At 44.4% G+C, this 24898-nt stretch overlaps 7 protein-coding genes across 7 annotated transcripts; 5 read left to right on the top strand and 2 right to left on the bottom strand.

Moving 5' to 3' along the window:
* Positions 1 to 263: 263 nt before the first annotated feature.
* CLUP02_08440 (uncharacterized protein) lies at positions 264 to 1484 on the bottom strand (the record flags this gene model as incomplete). The annotated part of the gene is made up of 1 exon (XM_049287429.1): positions 264 to 1484. One exon carries the CDS (start codon positions 1482 to 1484, stop codon positions 264 to 266), a length of 1221 nt encoding a protein of 406 aa, XP_049144572.1.
* A 1884-nt stretch (positions 1485 to 3368) lies between these two features.
* CLUP02_08441 (uncharacterized protein) lies at positions 3369 to 7076 on the top strand (the record flags this gene model as incomplete). The annotated part of the gene is made up of 18 exons (XM_049287430.1): positions 3369 to 3415; positions 3499 to 3686; positions 3779 to 3866; positions 3931 to 4026; positions 4158 to 4223; positions 4279 to 4344; positions 4434 to 4754; positions 4847 to 4986; positions 5225 to 5298; positions 5363 to 5403; positions 5476 to 5640; positions 5707 to 5769; positions 5932 to 5965; positions 6235 to 6389; positions 6441 to 6494; positions 6548 to 6704; positions 6764 to 6862; positions 6927 to 7076. 18 exons carry the CDS (start codon positions 3369 to 3371, stop codon positions 7074 to 7076), a joined length of 2004 nt encoding a protein of 667 aa, XP_049144573.1.
* A 934-nt stretch (positions 7077 to 8010) lies between these two features.
* On the top strand, positions 8011 to 9427 carry CLUP02_08442 (uncharacterized protein; the record flags this gene model as incomplete). The annotated part of the gene is made up of 8 exons (XM_049287431.1): positions 8011 to 8085; positions 8169 to 8521; positions 8562 to 8612; positions 8644 to 8907; positions 8961 to 9026; positions 9102 to 9123; positions 9182 to 9295; positions 9347 to 9427. 8 exons carry the CDS (start codon positions 8011 to 8013, stop codon positions 9425 to 9427), a joined length of 1026 nt encoding a protein of 341 aa, XP_049144574.1.
* A 523-nt stretch (positions 9428 to 9950) lies between these two features.
* Positions 9951 to 12085, top strand: CLUP02_08443 (uncharacterized protein; the record flags this gene model as incomplete). The annotated part of the gene is made up of 10 exons (XM_049287432.1): positions 9951 to 10229; positions 10295 to 10428; positions 10494 to 10667; positions 10755 to 10821; positions 10874 to 11158; positions 11303 to 11360; positions 11433 to 11467; positions 11498 to 11629; positions 11695 to 11772; positions 11861 to 12085. 10 exons carry the CDS (start codon positions 9951 to 9953, stop codon positions 12083 to 12085), a joined length of 1467 nt encoding a protein of 488 aa, XP_049144575.1.
* Positions 12086 to 12175: 90 nt separating this feature from the next.
* Positions 12176 to 12565, top strand: CLUP02_08444 (uncharacterized protein; the record flags this gene model as incomplete). The annotated part of the gene is made up of 1 exon (XM_049287433.1): positions 12176 to 12565. The coding sequence occupies one exon, from the start codon at positions 12176 to 12178 to the stop codon at positions 12563 to 12565; it is 390 nt and encodes a 129-aa protein (XP_049144576.1).
* Positions 12566 to 17566: 5001 nt separating this feature from the next.
* Positions 17567 to 19408, top strand: CLUP02_08445 (uncharacterized protein; the record flags this gene model as incomplete). Its single annotated transcript, XM_049287434.1, has 7 exons — positions 17567 to 17881; positions 17923 to 18054; positions 18126 to 18457; positions 18517 to 18595; positions 18855 to 19015; positions 19051 to 19183; positions 19235 to 19408. The coding sequence occupies 7 exons, from the start codon at positions 17567 to 17569 to the stop codon at positions 19406 to 19408; spliced, it is 1326 nt and encodes a 441-aa protein (XP_049144577.1).
* Positions 19409 to 24205: 4797 nt separating this feature from the next.
* Positions 24206 to 24445, bottom strand: CLUP02_08446 (uncharacterized protein; the record flags this gene model as incomplete). Its single annotated transcript, XM_049287435.1, has 1 exon — positions 24206 to 24445. A coding segment is annotated over one exon (240 nt), but the record flags the coding sequence as incomplete, so codon positions are not given.
* Between the last annotated feature and the right edge of the window lie 453 nt (positions 24446 to 24898).

A 24898-nucleotide genomic window follows, 5' to 3' on the forward strand; every position in this document is an offset into this window, starting at 1 on the left:
TCTCGTGAGCGACGCCTCCCTCCTCTTTTTGGCCATCCCTTTGCCAATTGGTGTTCCCGTCCGATACCTGGTCCGTTCCGTTTTCGCCCGAATCCGTGGCCTAAAGAAATGTTGATTCGAAGTTTTTCGAGTCTGGTCCCCCACAAGGTGATTACCATTATATACTATATTGTTTCGCCAGCGGGCATCGCTAGCTGCAATACATGTGACATGTTACAAAGGAAAATGACTTTTATCTGTTTCGCAAGACAAAATGAAAGTGTTCATGGCCCTACAGGGGCATTGTAATATTGTACAGGCACCAGCGGCCAATCTGTTGTCATTGGCGTGGGTTGTGGTGCATTTTCGTCGACGACTGTGCTGGAGAAACTCTCCCAGTCTTCAAATGTGACCATATTTTCAGGCATAAATTGGAAGTTCATCGGCTGGTTTTCTTGTGGTGGCGGCGGAAGCTCTCTGTCCAGTGATGCACGGCGAAGAGGTTCCGTGTGCGCGCGCGGCTGTTGGGTGTGGAACAAAGGCTGCGGCATCATTGACTGGGCCCTCATATGTTCCATGTACGGTGAGGGTGATGAATCCTGTGATGCTAATACTGGGGGTTGAGAGGACTGAGTCGGAAGAGTCTGGGAGGGTATCGATGGAGGAGGAAGGAGAGGCTGAGGGGGGTATTGTTGGGGAAGAGCAGCAGGAGGTGCGTAGCATTGAGAATACTGCATTGGCGGCGAGGCCGGAACGGGTAGGTAAACGAGATCCGCCAGCTTGTAGGCAATCAAGACGATAGACTCGGCCTCGGAGCTGGATCCAGAGAAGAATTCGAGCAGATCTTGGAGTTGGCCTGGGCTCTCATTCTCCATGAAACCCTGCGCTCGACCAGTCTGTGTAGGATTCCAGCTGAAGTTTGGCTGACGGCCCTGGAACTCATTGGCCTTGGACATCAGCACATCTTTCCAGGCCTCGTGGATCAGGGGCTGATGCAGGAGACCATAGATGACTCTCGAGTGCATCCAATCCGACTTTGTCTTTCCTGACTCGAAGTGTCTGGCGACGTGTTCGACGTGACGTTCCCTCGAAGGGTGCAGGGCCGAACAGAAGCCACAAGCCCAGTACTTTCTCCTCTTCAAGTACTTGACAACCTTTTCAGAGTGCGGGCAAGACTTGCAGCCATGCGAAGCCTTGTGGTGCTGGTTGAATGTGTTGGCTCCCCAGAAGCTCCTGTTGCAGCCAGGCTCAGGGCAAGGATACTTCTTCCAACGCTCATGGAACTCCTCCTCATGACGCTTCCAGTCGTACTTGCGCTTGAATCTCGTTTCGCATGAGGTGCACCAGTAAAAGTTGAAGCGCCCTGGACCCCATCCCGTCTGAGCGCTTGCTACCTGGGGCACGCCTCCAGGGGCTGCTTGAGGCGCGCATTGCTGAGTGGAAGGGGACTGCGAAGCTTGGGAGTAATGTGTCGCGACGGTGGCATTGGAGGCAGCGGAGCCCATAGACCATATACTCGCATGGCCAGAAGAGCCTGAGCTTGTTGATGATACGGAGATGCGTGGTCTGTGACCTATTTGGCCGTGGCATATCGCTGAACGAACAAGAGGGAAGTTAGCAGGGGTGTCCTGTTTCCCACAGAGGGAAGATTATTTGGGGGGGAGTGGAACAAACCTCGCGTGGAAGCATCCTCCATTGCGACATCCTGCGGTACATGTTGTTGTTGGTGGTGCTGCTGCTGTTGGTGTTGAAGCTGAAGCTGAAGGTGTTGCTGCTGTTGCTGTGCCGCCTTGTCGCCAGCCTCCCACATCTGCAACAATGCTTCACGGGAAACACCAGAGCTCTTCAGAGCTTCTAGAGTTCGTCTAGCATCCGCCAGCACGTCGGCTGCGGCATCCTGCATGGGGTGATCCATCTCGACGACTTTCCGCTCTCCACCCTCGCTCGATTTGGTCGGATTGGGAGCTTCGCCGGCGTTCTCGGGTCGGGCGTTGAGTGCTTTAGTTCGACGGAGCAAGCCTTCTTTTTTCGAGTCGATTCGTCGCGAAGGCAAAGACGAACGTATACGAAGGGGTTATATCGACGTCGGTAGTCACCACTCTTATGGTAGGTTGTGGTAGAGAAATTGCGGCGTAGTGAATGGTTGATTGGCGTAGAGGCAAGAGCGAGAGGCGGAAGCTAATCAGATGAGGTGCAGGGCAAGCCTGGGATAATGCTGTGAGAAGCAAAATGAATATAAAAAAAACCAAGATCGAGAGAAAGAGGTTGGTCGAAAGTTGGTGAGGTGTCTCTCGGAGATATAATACTAGGAAACGAGTGTGGGTGTGGATTAAAGGGTGTTGTGGTTGGCGTGTGATGAGGTCGGAAAGGTGAATTGAGGTGAGGTGAGAGGTAGGTGCGGGAGGTGCGAGGTTAAGATCAGATTCCGGACGGGAAAAGAAGTTGGTGTTGGAGTTCGGACGCTTTGGTGGGAAGCGAGAGGAGGCGGAGGAGCCAGGAAGGAGGGGAGGCGTGTGCTTTGAGATCCCAGAGAGTCCACACTAGCACACAGAGCCAGCGCCAGAGAGGAGCAAGAGCAGGAACAAGAGCAAGAATCAGAGCCAAAGCCCAGCACGGAAGCTTGGGCGAGTTAGTCAGGGACCTAGCGCGGAGAGATGGAGCGAGAGGGAAGAGCTAAGGGGCCGGGTACCTTGGAGGAGAAGAAAACGAACGAACAAGAAGAAGGAGGAGGCGTGGGATTGGATAAGTGTGAGGCGTGCGGAGAGTGAGCAACAAGGTTGCTGCTAGGAACGAGGCGCGAGGAAAAGCGGGAGGGAAGGGGGTGAAGGAGGAGCGATGAGATGGAAACAGAGGGAGGGAAACGAATTGGAAGAATAAAATAAAAATAAAATAAAAAGAGCAGGTGCTAGGGTCGCGGGAGTTTGAGTAAGGCACCTAAGGTAGGGTAGGAGGGAAGGTAAGGAGGGTAAGGTACTGTATGTACTTTGTGTACTGCGCAGAGAGTAAGGTAAGGTAAAGTACGGAGTACTTCGTTCATACAGCAGTCGGAATGATCCCTGCTCGTACGTTGCGTATTGATTCTGGTGTGCTTCTTGTTCTTCTCTTGCTGCCCTGTTCTCTCTGTACTGCGTATGTACAGTCACTAATTGTCTACTCCGTACCTCACGACACCTCCCTCCCCTGCTTCCTCTGAGGATAGGTACCTTACCTCACCTTACGAATACTTCTCCCAAGCTGAGTGTATCTTATGTAATGTTCCATATCGTCTGACGATTGGAACGGGATCTGGCTCATCCATCCATCTACCTTATCTTATTCGATGGTGGTTAACTAGTCAGATTGGTGATTGGGCGGTCCCAAAATCTGTATACGGCTCTAAAACACCAAAGATGAGGGTATCGGTAGGACAGGAGACAGCAAGAGAAAGATTCGCCGAGTGAGGTGGAGCGGCTACGTGCCATGTTTTCGAGCCGGGTTGTGTGCGTGCATTTTGCGTGTGCGCTTCCAGTGTCTGTGAAGTGCGAAGCCGCTCTCTGCATATGCAGGCAGACACACCACACGGTGGAAAGGCAGTCTGAACTTTGAAGTTACTGTTGCAGTAATACTGCTTGGAATTGGATGCCCCCTAATGGCACTTGTCAATCCCGTCCGATGTTTGAGCCCCAGAAAGCCCATGCGGCACACAGATGATGACAGCAAGCAACACGGTGTGGAAGACGCAGAGAAAAGAACAGAGATTTTCCTATCCCCTGTTGATTTCCTGTCCCCAGTGCGCGTCCCTCTTTCGCATCTTCACAAGGCACGGGGGCCGTTGCTGTGCAGAGGGCACCTTTCCCCGAGATACTCCGTGACAAAAATGGCACAGAGACGCCGCCCCCATATGAGAAGTGTGTTCCGGCCTGACCAGTCCGTTCGTAGAGCACAATTCCCGCTGGCTGTGCCCGCTGGCAGCTCCAACGGGTATGTTTCACTCCTTCTGGACGACGGGCTGGCTTTGGAACGCAAGGCCCGTAAGGCGTTGAAGCAGGTAAAGTGCTGTGATGCTCCGTCTGTGCAGGTCTTGAAAGTAGAGGGGGGCGTAGAAACAGGGGGAGGAACTAGGGGGGTACGAAGTACCTCACATCTCGCGAGTTCGCAACTGAATTGTACTGTGGTCAGAGGACCTGAGCATGGAGCAGGGTCGATCCCGCCATTGAACGAACCTCTCAGCGCGTCATCGTTTACCGACTGCAGGCCAACATCTTGTCCACCAACGGCGCGCTCGGCTCATACTCTACACCATCGCCATGAAATAGACAGTGAGTGTCGCGCGTTTGATGCGGCCATTGAGACGATGGATTCTCTCACTTCATCTGAACACGCCCGGTTCAGCCCATTCTTAGGCTAGTTGATTTTTTTTTTATCTTGTCTTGTCTTGGAGGGGAGGGGCAGGGGTGTGAGCAAAAAAGCGGCAGGCTCTTGGCTTATCACTGGACGAACGTCTGTTTGTCCAGAGAGGATCAGTCGAGAGACCAGACGGGAATAGTAGGGACGAACATCAGAAACCAAGAATGGTCCGAAGGGTTGAAGAGACAGTTCAGCCTCGCTGGGATCAGGGGACTAGATTCATCTCATCCTCTTCGCAGTATGCGTGTAGAATCCAAGCACATCCGGGCCATACTTGTAGTAGAAGGCTGTTGGGCACCTGGATGCTTTATCCATCAGTCCGCTGTGTTTATGGGGGCGAGAGGTGCAGCAAACAGCACTAAAGCCAATGAGGAAGAAGGAGAAAAGATGTGAACGGGGTGGAGGGAGCTGAGCAGGGGATGTGAGTGATGATGTGATGCAATGGGACGGGACCTACGAAGAGTTGGGCCGTGGGTGCCAGAGGGAATGGAATGCAAGGAATAGGGACGGGAACGGGAGCGAAAGAAAAGGCGACGAAGAAGAGAAACAATGGACAATGGGAAAGTGAGCCGAGGGATCTACCTAGGCCCAAGAGACGCGACCGGGATCATGACCGACAAGGTGAGAGAAAGGAACGGGGGTACGGAGAAATGGGGGGATAAGATGATCATAAAAAATTAATCAAGTCGGCACGTCAAAGCTCGAGCCAATCTCACCTTGGAACCTTGGGTCCAAGTCACCTTAGCACGTGCTTAGGTAAGGTTCCCCAAGGTACCTTACCTAGGTCTCCGTACCTACCTTACCTTATCATCTTACCTCAAGCTAAGGCACTTTAGTTTGGCATGTCAATCAACTTGAGGAAAGTTCGGTCCCAAGATATTCAATTGCCTTCAAGTTGGAATTCATCACACGATGACAATTCAAGTCACAAACGTGAGTCGTGACTGCGCGGGGTTACCGTTTCTCAGCTGATTGATTCAACAGCAACATGCAACAGATTGTGACTGCCATTGGGCACACTTCTTACTGGCTCTCAAAGTGAAGCAATCAATGAATGCAAGCAGCGGATCAAGGTCTAATTCTGCTGCCCGCTGTCAATAAATCGGCAAGGTACGTATGGCTTGCCGACGTCCGCACCTTACGACGTCTTTTACCTTGCTCCGTACGCGCAAATATCCCGTCAAACTGCTCCAGCCTCCAACCGCTAGAGGCACGCGCTAGGAAGCAAGCGAGAGACAAGCGAGAGGTGCAATGGAAGAAGAAAAAACGGGCAGCGTATGGAAGGCAAGGGTTGAGCAAGGGGTAATGATGGCAAGCTGCAAAGTTGCAACTCCCGCGCAGCCGCCTTGTTGCATTCGCGGTGTCGGTGGTTGGCAATGGCACCTCAGCAGCATCGAATGACTTGTGAAAGCTGGGAAACGGGCTTACATAAGGTAAGAAGCGTTAGGTAAAGTGAGGTACGGAGTAGGTAGGTACTCATACTCCGTACCCGTCTTGAGTCTTGATGTCTCGACACCCCCCTCTCCCCGCTTTTCCATCGAGGCTAATGCCAAAGGGACATGATAGAGGCATCGTGCACTCCGCGCCAGAGGCCAATAGAGTATAGGGTCACAATTCTGCGGCCATTTTCCTTTGCTCTCCCACGTTTACGTCGGCCGATGCTTTTCTTCCATCTCATCCGCAATGAATTTAGGTTGTCCATGGTGGCGCAATGAACGCTGCATCGTCGGGTAACGGGCTCCTTCCCAACGGCAAATTACCAGCCCCTCCCCTACTCCTTTTTTTTTTCCTTATTCTTTCTGACCGACGGATACGGATGTTGTCTACGAAGTATTGTTTGGGGTACCTTTTCTGCCCCTTCTCTTTTAGTCCAGTTTCTTCCAATACTTCTCCTCCACCCGCCGTGTCGACCCTGGCTTCTTCATCGACACTACTCAGGACCGCTGCGCCAGTGCCGATGCTGCACAGCTGAACGATGATGGCGCAGCATCAGGCCCAGCAGCGCGGGGGCCAGAGGAACGACTGTGTGTGTATATGCCACACTGCGAGTGTCTGGCCTGTCCGATGCTTCACAGACAGCCGCGAATAAACTGGCCAGATCAAGAGATTTCACCAGAGCCTACTCGGACGTTGACGATTGCCTTGCCATGATTGGCCAGGTTATCACCTGAAACAAATTCAGGACTGCTCACCGATACGCCACGGGGCGGCCCAGCGTTTCGAAACAAGAGCAGAGAGAGAGAGAAGCAGGCAATCCCGTGGGCCGCGGAGGTGGTGGTAGCAGCAGCTACTGCAGCACATTTCACAGCACTGCACCAATACCTGTACTGAAGTGCCAGGTGCCTGTCTACCTTTGCAGCCAGTGTGCTCAATGGCATGGGAATGGATGGGATGGCAGGCTGCGTGCCTAGAGGTTGTTCCTGGTCCCAGACTCCTGCGTCTGTTCGCGATGAATAGGGGCCTCTTCTTCCTCTCCCATGGAGGAACGGGTGCGTTTGTTCGTGGTTTTGGGGCCAAGGAGCCAAGCGGCCATGCTTGAAAGAGCTTCTTTTCGCTCTGAGTCGCCTCACCACGACCTGGCACTTACTGTCTGTACAGTGCAAAAGACGCCCAGTGACCCTTCTTCTCTCCGCCGTCGCCCTTTGCTCAGGCACCCGCAGTCCCGCCCAAATGCATGGCAGGGATCACCCAGTGAGCCTCGGAGACCATGAGATGATGTGCAAGGGGAGGCACAAGAAGCGACAGGGGTTAGTGTCAGGGGCCCATTGCCGATTTGAGCCAGCTTTAATAACATGACGGGATAAGGATGGGAAGGATGAGGGGAAACAATTAGCCACAAACTTGGGTCTGATTGGATGGTGAGTTTGATTGGACGAAGAGTTGTTCACCATGATTATTGACCCAAAGAGCCAAAAGCCTCCAAACTCCAAAGAGCAAGACATGACACAAACCTACGAATACATACGAATACACAGTACATCAGAGGCTCACGGGTCCCTCACATGCAACTTGCCATAACCTCTGCGGTGGGGCCATCTACGGCGACAGCTTCCCTCAGAGACGTTTCAACACTGCTGTGTGCAACCACGAATACGTCAGCCCGTCGTCCATTTGAGACTTGCCCAAGCTAAGGTACAGATTACGCATACAAAGTACGGGTACAGAGCGCAAGAGTCGCCAACAGTGTATTCGTACCTTGCGAAGGATACATGTTTCCTTTCTTTTGGCCAGTGGTCACCGACTCTTGCTGATACGGGACACAAGATCCAATACGATACGCACTGGCCGACTATCTTTTGCCTCAATAGAGGATAATGTCTCTCGTCGTACCACGCCTTGCAAGTTGCGCCAACCCCTTCTGCTACATTACCACCTCGACGTCCCTTTTCTACTGAGGGACCTGCGTCGCCGTTGCTAGCTCACAGCAGCTTCGCCGACGTCTGCCTCATCGTGCTTCTTACATGAATCTCCCAGCGGCACATCAGCTCCCGATCGGAGCTAGCGGCGCGTCTCACATTATCACGTCGCGCTTGGAAGTTGGCAGAGACGCGGGCGTGGGGAGGACCTTGCTCATGGTCCAAAAGAGACTAAAGCACGGAGTAGTGGACACTGGGTGTGAAATGTGAATGTGATTGTCGACGTTGGATGGGAAGTGGACGCGGACGGGACGGTACCATTCAATTCGTTGCCAGGAACCGGCTCTTCTCATCGGCTCGTCTCGTCTTTTTTTGGACCTTCAACTCCCGTCAACCATACCTTACGTATACCCTCAACCCACTACTCTACTTGGAGCATCCAACTAGATCCGGAAACCTGGGCTAGGCACGGCCTACGTGGTGTGGAATACACAATCGAGAATAGAAGACACGAAGAAGAAGAGGGCCGAACGCGAGGAAACAACCACCCAGTCGACCAAGCAAGCCATGCTGGACTCTTGGTTCAATGGCGCGCGCAATCTCCCCCAACACGCCCACGAAGCCAACATCTCTCGAATTAGCATCAACATATCTGGCACCAACCACACGTCTCGGGCTGCGCACACATTCACTTTGTACAGCAAGTTCGTGATGACGGCAACGAGCGTCGACTTTGACATCGAACCATCAATGCTATCAGCCGGGCTCTGGGAAAATCCATTCCTCTTTAGGTCACGCACGTACACACAGATGGACACATTCAGACATTCACACACTCAGACTCTGGTTCTCTATCGAAAGCGTTGGTGCCCCACACCGCGCCGCCCTCATGTGTCATGTCCTGCCATCTCACGGCAACCAGGCTTGCAATGGAATCGCTCAAGTCTGCTGAGCGCGTTCGCTGCGCGATCCGCCCGCGCTTGTATCCGCACCTTGCAGTTGGTCCCTCGGAAAGCCGCCTAAGGACTGAGGGCCCCGTTACGGACCCCTCTGTATGGATCCATGGATCTCTGTGCCCTTTTGTCGGTTCCTCTCTTCCACTATTTTCTGGATACCAGACTAGGCATTTTGCTTGCTACTCTGAGGGTCGAGACTGCCTCTACTGGCCTTTCTCTCTACCGTCGCTGTCATGTTCCAATTGGATTGGGCTCTTCCCTTTTCACGCACTGCAGTTGCCAGTGTATCTTTTCAGAATACTATGTTGAGACGATGCCATGCAAAGTGGATAGGATATGCAGGCACATCGTGTGTCCTGCGTACGCACGTATTGAGTCCTGTCGCCAAAGTGGCAGATGACTCGAGTCTCACATGAACGATCAGGGTCCGCAGTCCGCGCTCCATAGTTCGCAACCTCGTACCCCCTTGGGCCTTGGGGAGATGTCGAGTGACGCGATGCACAGACAGCCAGTGGCAACACCATGGTGCAAACATTGGGACATTTCTCGCCCGCGGCCCCGTATGGCCCTGATGGGGCATATTGGGGGCTTACCCAAGTGCGAGGCTCGACCAACAACGTTTGCGCTATCTGATATCGCTTGTTTGGTTCGTTGCTGACAATTCTTAAGAGTGGCAAGGGAATGCTGATGGTGCCTATCGTGAGCCAGCCGTACCACGGGCAGATAGGAGGGCTCCTCTTTACTCGCTGAAGGTGTTCGTACCTATTGAGAGCAGTGACGCAGGAAAGGTACCTTACCTAGTGACTCGCAAGGCGAGTACGACTACGAATACAAAGTACAAAGTATGTTCATGTAAGGTGTGGTCCGGGCAAAGTGCGATTACCTTAGCTGTCGACATCGCGAGGCTCGGCGACCGGTTATGTCGATGGACCTTATTCGCACCTTGCCTGCCTTCAGGTGAGGTAGGCGTGGTTGGTCAAGGATGGGAGAAGCAGGAGCGAAGACGGTAAGGTGTGGGCTATTGGCGGAAGGTGAATGGAAGGTCCCCTGCTTTTTCTCTCCTTACCTTAGGTAGGTACGGAGTACGCTACAGCCTACTGACCGGGTCTTGTGGGCGGGCGCTCGCCCAGCTGGTCGGATCCGAAGCGCCGCCCCGTTATGCCTGCCTCCGCCCTCCACTGCGCCTGTGCCGTTGCCGTCCAATCCATGTTCAGCCACAGATAGCCACCAAGAGCAATACGGAGTAGGGATACTTCGGGAGGTACCTATCTGTATGGAACTTGTGAAAAACGGAGCATGTACTTTGTACCTTGGGTACGCGTCTCGATGCAGGTGCGATTCGCCTCCACGTCGCTGCGCTTCTTCCCTGATAATATTTCCATCCACACGGGAGCACTACTGCCTACAAGCCCCCGGTCGACCTCGCCTCTTCAGACGAACCGCTCTACCTCCTGCAGCACATCTCGAACCCCCTTGTCCTTTCGGCTTCTCGTCTTCACTCCTCACCATTGATCCCGGCATGTTTCAAATGCATTTCCCCTTTGGGACGTTTGTTCGTTTTCTTCTTGCCAAACTCGCAATAGACATACTATTTATCGGATGACGCATGGAAACCAGATGACTGGGCTGATTTCATCCGAATTTTGCCCTGGCATACGGATACATCATACTACATACATCATGTCAAACCCGCAGAGGTGCACAACGCAAAACGGCGCCAAGTTCCAATGCCCGGCAAAGCTCCGTCCACGGTGCGGACACCTCTGTGAAGCCCTTTGCTTGACGAACCAACCAGGCCGATTCATTGCCATCCCAGCACTCGCTCGCAAAAGAGCATGGGGCCCCATACGAATGAAGCCGAGCACCAGGGTCCCGCTGCCGAGTGGGCAATATTGAAATGTCTGCTCTTCTCCGACGGGACAAACGCACCAGTTCCAGCGCTCAAGGGACAAATATCAAACTCTCCAAATCGGTCCATCGCGAAAGCAAGGTGTCTCGGGCTCTCAGCATGTTAGGGGTCCGAATAAGCCACACAAGCTTGTTTGCAACTCTACGGATGGATGGGGACCCTGCAAAGTACGAACACTCTGTGCACTACTCTGTCTGTACCTTACGAGTACGAAGACAGCTTGCCAACATCGTCCGTGGGCGCTTCATACTGCTGATATTGCGGGACGCCATGAAAATCCCCCACAGACGCCATCGTTGTCCACCCTCCTCCTCGCGCCTTGCTGGATGCGAACCCTATCACCGGGTCGTTCACTGATTACACATTACTTGTATGAACGCGAAAGTCGAGATACTCCACCAACCCCTATTCGGGCTCTATCCGCCGGGCCGCCTTCTTCGACAGACTGGAGCCGCCAGCAACGGCCCTTCGGCGAGACTGGCTCAGCTCCCGCAAGGCCCGGCGCGTCTTGTACGGCACGCTGGCTTGAGAAGCCCAACCACCTTGGGGACAGCTTATGTCTGGGCACAAAAGTCTCCAAATCGCTACGTTTGACCATGATGATTAGCGCCAATGACAAACACCCCTTTTCCCCTTTGGAAGTTAAACCGAGAAAATACGCATGGAAATAACAAAAGAGGGCACGGCCCAAGACTCGAGGCCACCAACAATCCAAGACGAGCCTGGAGGATCCGAATCGAGAGGGGCCAAATTCTGACCGCGGCGGGCTCGGCGGTGCACAAAATGAGAGAGAAAAAAATAAACAAAAAGGGGATGGGGCCGACGCGCAGACTTTGAGGGTCTGAGAGCACTCAATCAGAGAGGCCATGTTTGATGAGCCTGTGGGCTGGCGGCGCTCACAAACGGTTTAGCCGCAGCTGTTGGTGCCTCGACAAGCTCGTGCCTCTGAGATCCGTCCAACCGCTGTCAGCACATCAAATGATCTTTTGACGATCCTCCCTTGCCGAGACCTTGACTGCTGCGTCGGAGCCGGCTTCTGCAACGTCTGACCTTGATTGTCTGCGCTGGTCGATGATCTGATGGAACCCATAACCGACTCATCTCGCAGTCTGCTTGCTTGATGGCGCCAGAGACCCGGAATGCCTCTGTTGGGCCCCGGCTTCCGTGGTTCGTGTCTCTCTCCAGTGTATCTAATTGACTGTGATAGTACATACGGATAGGCCACCACGTACTCCGTACAGCGTCCGGCAATATGCATCACTTCGCCGTGACAGTACCCGCTTGTTTCCATCCATCCACGCTGTTCTGAGCCCGATAAGAAGCCGACCGAGTGTCTCTCAAGTTGTCCCATTCTCCGTGCTATCCTCGTGCGTTTTTCTGCTCCGTCACTGTCGATGACTCTCGTCACTACCTGGCGGTCTCGGACGCACTCACCCACTTACGATGAACTACTTGCATACTACTACGATACGCATTTCTCCTCACCACAGAAAGACTAACACCATCGTCTTCTGTCATCAGGTTGGCCTGATATCTTCTTATTTCCAAAGGAAAAAGAACGGTGGACTACCATATTAGCACCAACCAGCATGCTTCCTCTTTGGTTGGTATCTAGCATACACAATACCAGCTTCCGCAGCGGCAACGCAATCGAAGTCAATTCTCCAACCCGCAGGCTTGGCTCCTCTGATGACTTCTTCGGGAAAACGCAGGCCTTGAAAAGGCTTAGTCCAGAGTTAATGCCAGTGCGTATGTTTCAACAACGGGACGGGCTGCTCAAACACGAGGCTACGAGAAAGACCAACGCCCCTCTGCTCACTATGCGGCCCGTGTATGCCCGTTTGAGGAAATTGGCCCTGCAGCTAATCCCGAGGGCGTGGCCGCCAACTCCGAACGGGGATGGGCACACCGGCATGCAAGCAACACGCCCGAACCCGGCTCGGCTTCGCTCGATTCGGACACCTCGCGACGCCTCATGAACTCTACGAGTCACACAACCCGCCAGCGCCTTTCAAACAGAGTACGGCTATTCCATACCCACACGAAGGCTATCCCGCACCCATACTAAGCCCGCTCGGGGAAATAGTAAGTAGAATTAGGTAGTAGCCATACTAAGTAGCTCTAGCTGATTCTAGCGGCTAGGTTACCCGTATATTAGCCCAAGTAACGCGATTATATAATTATTATAGTACTTTTTTATTAACTATATTAGGATATTTTTATATTAATTTAACTAATTAATTCCTACTTTTTTATATTTTCCTTAAGCTTCTTTTAATAGATTTAATAAATAATTTAATTAACGACCTTTTTATAAGGGTTCGGCTATACTAACGAGACCTCGGCTATAGAATAAATAAACTAAAGTCAAAGAAGCGGCAAAATAGCTCCCTATTTTACTTAGATCTCGTATATAAGTACGGTAATTAGCTACGGTAATTAGTAACTAAATAATAATAAATAATAACGTTAAAAACAGGTTATTTATAAAGGGCTCGTATATATTAATACCTTAATTTATAGGATAAGTATAAAGTAAGTATAATATATAATAAGTATAACTACGAATTACTAATAATAAAATCGTACTTATTAAGCTAGGTCTTTTATAAACTAAGTTAATAAGAGCTTAGTAAAAAGACGGTTAGGGTTATAATAAAGTTATTATTAATAATTAGAAAACTTACTTTTACTTATTTGTTTTTTATTTCTGCCTTTGCTAGCTGCTCGGGCGATTCTCAATATTAATTATATAGTAGTAATACATAGTATTAATAAATACTCCTACTATCTTAATAGACTATTTTTTTTTAGATTTTCTATCTTTTTAACTTTCCCTCTTATAAAGTTTATAACTACGGATTATTAATAGCGATATTAGGCGCCCGACGCTACTACTTTATAAGCTTATTACGTACCTAGCTAAGTTAGCTACCTTTTTAAGTAATAGTAGCTTATAATAGTAGTATTAGAGATACCCTCGTTACTATTATTAAATAATATCGACCTCTATAAGTATAATATCTACTCTAGTACTTTTAACTTTACTTATATATATATATATTCGTTACCTCGTTTTTTTTATTAAAGTTAAAAACGCTACTTCCCTTATTATTTATTATTATTACGTTATTATTATTACTATCTAACTATCTACTTTAAGTATATTTTATTAAAATACTAAGACGCTATTAATAACTCGTCGACCCTTAGGGCTTCTTTAATAGCTAGAAGTTATTCGATTTTATAAGTATTATATTAAACGACCCCGAGTTATAGAGAGACCGCTTTAATAAATACTATATTAGTAGTATTAACTTATAAAAAACGGATAGATATATTATAATAAGCGTCGTCTTTATCGGCGCCCTTTTAATATAATAAAGTATAAATAAGCCTAAACTTAATAATATAATTAAGAGCTTAGAAAGAGTATAAGTAAGCGTATTAAATAGGAATATTAAGGAGAGGTTATTATTAAATAAGATAAAGAGAGAAAGTAAGGGGTAGTATTTAGCTATTAAAAAGGTAATTAATATATTGCGGTAATAGGGTTATTAATATCTTAAGTTTAGTTAGTATTAATAGTTGGTAACGGCTACGGCCGGCTATAGTTAGTTATAAAGTTTTATTAAAGTATGTAATAAAAATACTCGATATTAACCCTAATAGACTAGCTTGCCCGTGAAGGCGAAGATGGCCCCTAATGAGGCGGACCGGACCCTAAAGGGTTACTTTTACTTATATTATTACTTAAATCCGTAATTTTATAAATATACTTATTAAATAATACGACGTTAAGAATACTTAGTAAAAGCTATAGCGGGATAAATACGGCCCGCTCTCTTTAATATAGATCTTTTTATAAACGCTTAATAATAATAATAATATAGTATTTTTAATAATTTACTATAGCCCTATAATAAGTAGGATTAATAGTATATTTTAAATATATATATAGTACTTTAAAATATAAAAAAGGAACCCTAAATTATTTATAATAAATAATACTTATAAAGTTAGTAATTATATAGTTAAAAGTTATTAAAACTTATTAAAAAAGTAAGTTAACCGCTTTAATATACCGCTTTTTTAAATTAATAATACGATTTTTATTTATACTATATTTAACATAGCCTTTTACCTTATATTAAGTAAAAACGTAAAAACTTTTAAATAAGTACTAAGCTAATTAAAATTAGTATATAAAAAAAGAGAAATTCCGTAACTAAAAATAATTATTACGGACTTTAATAATATACTAAAAAAAGTAATAAGGGTAGTATTTTTAAATATATTATAATAAATCTACCTCTAATATATTCTTAAAAATATAATATTAAATATTAAGTAGAAATAGGATAGTATATATAAAAAGGAATCTATAGCTACTTAGAATTTTTACGAGGCTACTTTCTAGCCTTGCGTATTAGTACTAAAAAATCTATTACTTAGCGTTAGAATTAATCCTTAAAATAGGGTATTAGAATAATTAAAAAGCTCCGGTTAGCTTAATTTTATTAGTATAGATTTAGTAAATCTTTAGGAGTTAATTAACCGGATAGAAATTATAAAAAATAAAGATCTTATAGTTAGCTTATTAAGTTAACTTTTAACTTACGAATTACCTTAATTAACGTAGCCCGTTAACGATAATTATTTACCCTTAATTAATTTATTAATTCTACTACTTCCGCGGCCCTTAATTATACTAATTTTATTATTACATTTATATAAATAAACGCTTAATAAAATTCTTAAGGCTTAGTGCGCGTACGTTTATACTAGGACTAAAAAAGATTTTAATTACTATTAAGCTATATTTTATAAAATCTTTAATCTTACGTAATTATAAATAGTCTTATACCTCGAGGCCGTTTACTTACTCTTTTATAAATAATTTTATTAATCCGTAGTTATGAACTTTATAGGAGGGAAAGTTAAGGAAAATCAAAAAAAATAGTCGATCGAGACAGTGGGAGTATATATTGATACTGTGTATTAATACTATATAATTGACATCGAGAATCGCCCGAGCAGCTAGCAAAGGCAGAGTATCAAAATAAATAAATAATTTTATACTTACTACGTTAGTTACTTATAGAATTACGGTTTTAAAGTTACGTTATATATAGAGTTTACTTATTACGAGTTAAAGTCGTATTTACGTAATTAGCTCTCTAATTTTTATAATTTTCAACTTATTATTATTAAAATAGTTTATATAAAAGAAATACGATTTAAAAAAGAAGTAGATAGATAAAAATATCGTATTAAAGTAGGCTATAATAATATACTTATAATAAGGAATCTTTTATTAATAATCTCTTTCTAAGTACTCGATTAAATTTAGTATTAGTTACGTACTATCGATAAGGTTTTTTATAACTAGTCTTGTACGAAGCGCCTACTTCTTTATATTAGTACTTTCTCAAGTTAATAGGGCCTACCGTACTACTACGACCTCCTTAACTATTTAAAATTAAATAACCTAGCTCGGTATTTATAAGAGACGACGTTAACTATTACTAATAATTAAATTAGGATCTAATACGTTAGTATTAATCTTTTTACTAAAAAAACGTTAACTAACCTTTTTTATCCTATTTTAGCCTATAATTATTACTCTCTATAAAATAACATATAAAGCTAACTTAAAAATAATTAAATTACGTATTAATTATTAATAATTTACCCCGATTATTACTAATAATAATACCCTCTACGGTAGGCCTACCGTACCTTTTTAAAGTTAGAATATTACCCTTAGCTTACGTAATAATTCTATTTTAAAAGAGCCCTCTATTTTTAAGTACGACCTATTATTATATTATTAAAATACTACCCCTACCCCTATACTAGCCCCTATATAATTATAGAAAAATGTTACGAAGGTAACTTTGTTTACCTTATTATTCGCCTTATTATCAATATTACGTAAGCAAACTATATACCATATTAATCTACGATTTCTGTAGATTATTATAGGTATTAATTATGTAAGCAATACTGCTTATATAAGCTTACGTGAGCAATGGAAAGTACTGGAAGGTAACTGAATAATCTGGAATTTACTCGAGGCGGAATTACGTACTACGATTACGCATTCACTTACGTATACGCTTATTAATTATATCATAATTAATAAGCAATGGAATATTCTAGTAGGAGGTTTTTATGCCTATATGTAGGCGTGTATTTGCCTACCTAGACCTTTCGTTAAGCAAGCAACTTCTCATATAGTAATTCAACTATATTACTCTCTTTACTACAAAAACCTCTTTTATATACGCTTATATCCCCTATATTCATATATTCTTGCTTCTATATGAATATTCACTTTTTATATTCTTTATAAGAATATCCCGCATTACCTCGTTAAAGCTATACGTGCTAGAAAAAAGCAGAAGACTACTGCTAAGGCTACTAACGAGTAATTAGCTAGTATATTACGAAATACTATTACTTTTATTATTAATACCTAATTTAACTTATAGCTTAGCGAGTTAATTACTAAAATAGTAAGACTTTAGTAGCCTTAATTACTACTATAATACTCTTTTTAATAATTTTACTACTTTTATAACGTACTCTTTTTATTAAATTAATAATAATACTACTACTTCGTAGCCTCGTTAATACCTCTATTATAGCCGTAATTAGGGTAATTAGGCTAATAATATAATAAGTAATAGGGGGGTAGTTAATAAAATTAGCCTAGCCCGAGCCTAGATAAGTAATAATAGTAATTCTAATATTATAATAATTAATTCGGTAGATAATTATATATTAAGTAGTCGTAAACTTATAATTATTAACGTTATAATTTCTATAGTAATATCACTATTAAAATATATATTAAGGCTATGCTGCCCTAGTTTCTACTAAATATGGCCTAGTATAGGTGCGGGATAGCCCTCGTGTGGGTGCGGAATAGCCGTACTCTTCAAACATGACCTCTTCCCGCACATTGACCAACCATGGTCTTTGCCTGTCTGGTAGGCTTGAAAGCCCACTCGACGCCACTGATTGGCTTCTCAAGAACATGCGTTGGATACGCGCTAATTACACTTGTATCCAACGACAACGACAACCACACCCGCAACCACAGCACACAGGCGTGGCAGGTACAACGCCAGCTGCTCGTAGAAGGACGCCATATCGGCCGCCGGTTACTTGATAACTGTGTTTACCCCATTTCAACGATGGCACAGAAAAGACAATGGCTTGGACAATGGCTTGGTGGAAGACGCCTCCAGCTATGCGCTCCTATCAATCCGTACATCCAAGTTCTTGTCTTCAACTCGCGGCGGGGAATTTTCTGTTTTTCGTCTAGACGGTGCGGGTTTCCATTTCCGAGGCTGAGCTACCCATCGAGTCCCGGTCACCGAGCGCAATGGAGCTCAGACGGACTGTCTATGCTCTAGACTCACGGTCCACGGAATATGGCCTCTGCCATCCCATCATGGTCCCAGAAACCGAGTTTCCTTCAAGCTAAGGCGCGAACAGATGCCCTATTTCAGGAACGCGCAGATTTAGGGCCCGTTGTCTGCAGAGGTTTCATCACCGCGTCGGGACCAGTCGACGCTATCACGACTTGACAACGTGGCGAGGTCAATATCGACGACTCCATCGCGACACACAGCCCACTTGATCGTCTTGGTCTCCGAGATCTGCGGCAAGGGCCATTCCCCGCAGACTATTCTCAAGGGCGAATACAGAACGCTCATGCCTACGACGCCGCGCTACGGGTTCCGCACAGCTTCCGCGACGTCTCTAGGTTTCGACGGCCTCTGCCATCGCGTTGAGGTTCCTGCCGTGGCAGAGGCCGCCCGTCTTGATTATTGGGCCGCATTGACGCAACCTTGGTGGTTGACAGACACACGGGCATGAGAGCTTCATTTCCGAAGGAGACGCCTTCTTCCTAAAGCAGGTCGATGAAACGCTGGGAAACTGTCATTCAGCTCCCAAGGAACAGTCCCGCCAAGGCCAAGGGACCAGCTGAGATCGTATGCGAGGAATCGCGCTTTCCTCCGAGACTATCGGGTGTTCAGTACCTTCCACAACTCTATTTACAGCCTTGAAGGGTTGCAATGTGCCGCTTTACCGCGTAACGTTCAACCCTCTATCAACGCGAGGTGATCTAAACTCTAGGCCCATCTCAGCGAACATACGCGAGGCGTCAAGAATCTTTCGTATACGGTGTTGTTATCTTGTTCTCTTTCACTCGCTAAAATTCGCATCTCCTGAATGGGTCGCGATTTACAGATACTGCAGCCTGGGAAGGGGCCCAAGTTCATGCTGCTCGTGTTGTGGGCCAGAGGGAGTCATGTGCTTTGGGCAGTCCGGAGACTCCAAGATGATCCCCCCTCCCTTCTCCTCAAAAGAGGAACAGCACGACAAAGATTGAGTGTTATGGAGCCTCAGGGGTAACGATCCCCGAGCTTTGCTGATCTCTTTCCAGGCTCGGGTATTCCCTCACTCGATCAATCGCAGACCACGAAAACTGTAGATGCGGATTGCCCGGTGGCAAAAAGCAAGCATCAAAACAGATCAACAAGTGTTTCTGCCTCTTTTTTCCTCAGAGTTTCTGCCTAGTTTGTAGTCGGAGTGGTCGGGTCTAGTATCTCCTCGCACGAGTGGAACAGGAGCATGGCAACGGCGATCTACTTGTCTACAACCTTACAACGCTCGTTCCCGCCCACAGATCTGACTTGTCGGGCTTGGCTCGAGCCCTTTTGGCAGCTCTGACACCGCGCGGCTCACATGTTGATTTTCAGAATGTGACCCTTTCATCAATTAACGAGTTTCGGTACTGGTAAATGTCGCCACGTAAACCTTGCCTAGCATCACTTGCGAAACATTCCACGATATGTCAAGACTTAGTAGCGGGGCATGACGTCAAGAAGCTCCCACAGCCTGGGAGCGTTCCCGTCGGTCCACTCTTAGAGGCGGAGACTCCCCCCTCGAGCTTTCATCGAATTGTTCAGAAGTCGATCTCGCAAGGTTTCGAGGCGGTGACGAGTCGGAGTCCATGGGCCGTGAGCGTGAATCGGGATCTCACGTAGATCATGATGCGTTTTCGCCGAAGGTGAAGTCGCATCACATGTGTGGTTGCCCAAACCCTAATCCAAATCTTTACAGCACAACTGTAGATCGAAATTGAGTACTGTGGTACGAATACCTGTATCACATGACTATCGCTGATCTGGGGTAGATCTCCAGCCTTGGCGACTGCGAGGGTTCGAGTACTCTCTTGAGGTTTTGCGATTTTTTTTTGGAATTGCACGGTGAAGCATGAATTTGGTTTTTGCAGCCGATACAGATAGCATTATGAAATAGGCGTTTGTGTCTCTCCTGTACCTTGAAGTTTGCAGAGACAGAGTCGAATTATGGCAAATGAGAGTAGTTGGCTTGCAAATCGGATGATGTTGGAATGAGACAAGTTGGTGAGTTTCTGTGATCCTTGCGCGCAGCGCGGCTCATCGATGCTCAGGCAATCTCGCTTGTATTGAAGTATTGAATATGCCCAGAGAAGTTCCTGGTCCCATGGAACGATCTGTGGATGAGTCGCGGAGTAAAGTAGATGAGTATTTCAATGTCATCGATGTCGCCATGGGGCTGCTATACTTCATGTCATCCGAGGAGATGGAATAACTCGAATACATACATGTTCGAAATTGTCTATCGTTTTCGGTTCGGTCTCTTATGCTCGATGGAGATATCTTCTCGTGGCTTGAGTCTATTTGATCCTTGGGCCAAGTCGCAGTCCTGAAAATCGCTCTTGCCCTTGGTTGTCGCTTTTGAGGATTTAATATGTTTATGAGATTGAGAGACTGCACTTAAGACTTTGGATAGTTGACTTGATAATTAGTGTGTTCTGATTCGAGGTCATGGTAGACACTTGTTGGTCTGGATGACGACGGGATGACAGCGGCCTCGCGCGTTCGGAGCGTTAATGGTGCTGGGGACTCATAGGGGAGTATGGGCTAAACAGAACCTCAATGTCATAGCATCACTCTTAATTCTCTTCCTGTCTGAAATCTAAATGCCGCAGTCTGCACGTTGCTGCGCATAAGCCGTTTCGTTTAACATCCAACCTAGCTTTCTTCTCCTCAACTTAAGTTTCGCTGCCTCCCATTACTCGCCACTGTTTAAGTGCCAAGTAGTTTTTTTGTAACTCATATTTCTGCTCCCACTCAACTGTGGCTACGCCTTCCAAGGCTTTCTGTTCTATTTGGATCTGCTGCAACGAGACAGGCCGAATGACCCGGCTCGAAAGCCTCAAGTGATGGATTGCATCCCCGTGAGGCTTGATATCAGCTTCATTCAGCTTCTCCTCAGATACCCTGAGTCTCAAAATATCATACTGATGCGTTACAGTGTCCCAGGCGTGGATTACGGATGAGTCCGTGGCCAACTTCCACGTGCCTCTCTGTTAGTATCCCTATTACAGGGTAGTTAGTTCGAACCGTAGTTGACGAAGAGATCAATTGAACTATATGAATATCTACGTAGTAAGTATAAAAAGGAGGTTCTAACTATAAGTTAGGCTAGCTACGATAATCGTAAATAGGGCCCCTAATTAGCCCCTACGTAGTCGGCTATATACCGCGGTCAAATTAGACTTCTAATCTAATACTAACTTTCTCTTTTTTTTATTAATTTAATTACTACGGTTAGAGGTATAATTCGACCTCGGGCCCGTTTACTAAGTCGTCTCCTTTTCCCCCTTTTCTTTACTCTTTTTATATAACCTATCTTTTTATTCGTATAATAACTTTTTTATTACTTACGAATTACTTTAATCCCTTATTTAGTACTATTTTTATAAAAGTGTCTACGAGGTTATTTTTATTATTAATCTAACGGATCTCGAGTATCTCGTGCCTTTTATACGATTACCTAAGGGCTATAATATCGATTATAAGCCTCTTTTCCTTCGTCGTTCCTAATTTAACGAGGTATTTATATAGCGAGTAGGAATTTATATAAATAACCGTTAGAATAAGTAAAAGGCTAATTCGATTAGTAATCTTCTTTAGCGTTATTAAAATTGCGTAAGAGAGGTTAATACCGTTAACTATACCGTAGACCTCCGATACTAGTATACTTCTCGTTACTTACTTATTTTTAGTTAACGAGTAATAAATTATATTATTATATATAATAAATTCGCTCTTGCTTATACTCTCGTTAGCTAGGATAATAATATACCCTAATTACGAAATAAGGTCGTTATTATTCGTAAATAACCTATTAATAAAGACGTAAAGCTTATTAATTATAAGGTCAATTAGGTAATAAACGAGACCTCGATCGAGATTCGTCTATTACTACTTAAGCTACTTATTAAGTACCTCGACGTCTCGTTTAGTTAGATCTATAGCTTATATTACTTTAGCGTAGTTAAAAGTCGCCTTAGGCTAATAAATACTTATAATATATACCCCTTACGCAAGCTTAGCCTTATACCGCTTCTTAACGTTAGTTACGTTCGGATTAACGAGGTTAATCTTCTTACCCTACCCTTTTTATTAAAAAACGACGGTTTTCTTTTTAATTATAAAAATCCCGCCGTTAAATACTAGGGGGGTATTTATTATAAAGACCTTTTTTAGCTTCGTTACGAAGCCCGCTTTCTAAAGCTCCTGATTTTCCTTTTTTATAAAATTAATATTAGATAGGCCTAATATATCGTTAGTCTATATTCTAACGATCCTAAATTAGTTACCTTCGTGCTCCGTAACTAGTAAGCACGGGTCGTACGTAGAGGTAACTATTAATAATTAATTAATATAAAAATCGTAATAAGTAGCCTACTAATAAGTACCCGATTCTGCGAGCCTATATAGTAGCTTAAGTACTTTAATAATCGTACTTTTTAAGTACTTACTAACTATTTCCTTCGGTAGATGGGCTAGGATTTTCTTTATAAGCCCTGTGGCCGATTAGGTATAGGCCTAGGTAATATTACGGCTCTAAATCTCGTATCCCTTCTTCTATAGCGATACTATTAATACTATTATTAATCGTTAGCTATAGCGCTATATAATGGGCGATTATATAAGTAGCGTCGCCTTTTTGACGTTACTATACCCCTAAATTACGTATCTAGACTTCTCGTACGGCTAGGGTGTTCCTTTCCCTTTAATCTTACGAACTATTCGTAATTTAAATATATAGAGGTTTATATATTTTTCTAGGTTATATAGGATAAATCGATAGACCCCTCGATCGTAAAGAGTATTTATTTCGATAAGATCTAATCCCTTATACGGCTTTCTAATAGTTATAATTACGCCTTCCTTACGTAGTTTAACCGCTAGCTCGAAATCGGCTTTTTTTTTTATTATATAAAAAGTATTAATTACTTTATTATTAATAATAAATTGCCGCGTTAGGGCTTACCGTCGTAGTCTTCTGCGACGTCTCGCCGGTAGTATTAGTACTTTTTTAATAATATCCTCTTCTTCGTTATCTATTAGTACTACTACGACGATTTCGTTAAAGATAATTTCTTATACCTCTACCGCGGGTTATATAGTTTCCCCTAGCTCTTCTTTTTTTTATAGGTTAGAAATTACCTCGTTAGGATCTATATAGTACGGTCTAACTACTATAATTAATACTTCGAGTAGCTAGTTACGATCTCTCGTAACTATATAAGAGCGCTCGTTAATAGAAATTAACTTATATAGCCTAGCCTATTATTAGGTAATTTCGCACTATACTTATATATCCGAATTTAGTAGTATATTTAAATTATTTCTTATATCGGGCCCATTGTGCGTAGTAATTACCTCGTTAACTTACTTTTTTATACTTACCTCGCGCAGTGCCTATATTACTTTTTTAATTACTCGGGCTCGTTAGCTTATACTTAGTAACGGTAGCGAGGCTAAGGTCGTTCTTAAATATACTTTAAATACTAATAGCGTTAGTATAAGTCCGTTAGGCCCTATAGTATTATTATAGTATTTAAGTACTATCTAGAGGCATTCGTTATTAATAAAATCCGGATTTTCCTTTTTAATAATTCTAAACGCCCTTTTTAACTACTAGTGTGCCCTTTTTACCTTTTTAATAATATAGTACGCTTTAATAAGTACGACTTTTAGCTATATACCGTAGGCCGTCGTATTATCCTTAAATTTTACTAACTTAAAGCTAGTACTAGCGTCGGTTCTAATGCCGTCTAGCGGTCCCTAGTATATATCGATCTAGCTTTTTTATAAGGCTGCTTATACTATCTTTACTTATAGATCCTAAAGGAATTGCCCTACTTAGAAAGATATAGATACGTTAATTATATATAGTACTAGCCGACTATTTAAGTAAAAGATATCGACGACTATTTCCTAGTTAAAGTTAAGCTTATTACGTAATTTAAACTTAAATTTACGTAGGCTCTGCGCATTTATTTAGTATTAATAATATACTTTCGTTAACTACTCTAGCGCCCCTATTTCGATATTATTATTATTTAATTACTTTAAGAGGTTATATAGCCTCGTAACTGACGGGTGCCCGAATTTCCAGTATAGTTTTCTAAGCTCACTTTCCGTTAAGTAATTAATTAACTTCGTATCGTTAGTAAGCTTTATAAATACATGCCCCTATCGTCGTTCGACTACCTCGAAGTGCTTATTATTAAAGATTCTGTTCTTCGTATTATCGAATATAATACCTAGTCGATCTATGTCTTTTAGATATAAGAGAAATGGGGTATTAATAAGTAAAATATAAAAAGTTATCGTTCTAAAGTATATCTCTACTTTTATTATACTTAGGGCGACGATTTCTTTACTTAGGCCGAAACTAATCCTCGTAATACCCGCCGTTAATATATTAAGCGTTACTAGCGCGATTTTTTATAGCGCTTAGAATTACCCTTTTTCTCTAGTTAACTATTACGATACCCTAGTATCTAGGATAATCCTATAGAAATTATCTAAGCCGTACCTTTTACTTATATAGAATACTTATATAAGCTTAGTATTTAAAAGATCTAAGTAGTATAAAAAGGACCCCTCTAGCTACCCCTAGATATACTCGGTACTATGTTCCTTTTTTTTAAATATTAAAAAAGATAGCGTTTTCTTTTTAATCGTTAAGATAATAAGCTTCGGCCCTATTAGATTTGCCCTTTTAGCTACCTCTATATCCGTCGTTTAAGGGACCTTCCCTTACTATTTATAAATAAAAGCTTACTTATTAAGAGCTTTTATTACCCTCTATTCGTTTAGCCTCGTATATCCTCCGGAGGCTAACGGGGTAAAAAAAGAGTAGTTAATATCTTTAATTTCGTT

Source organism: Colletotrichum lupini, chromosome 4 (genome assembly GCF_023278565.1).
Source record: "Colletotrichum lupini chromosome 4, complete sequence".
NCBI lineage: Eukaryota > Fungi > Ascomycota > Sordariomycetes > Glomerellales > Glomerellaceae > Colletotrichum > Colletotrichum lupini.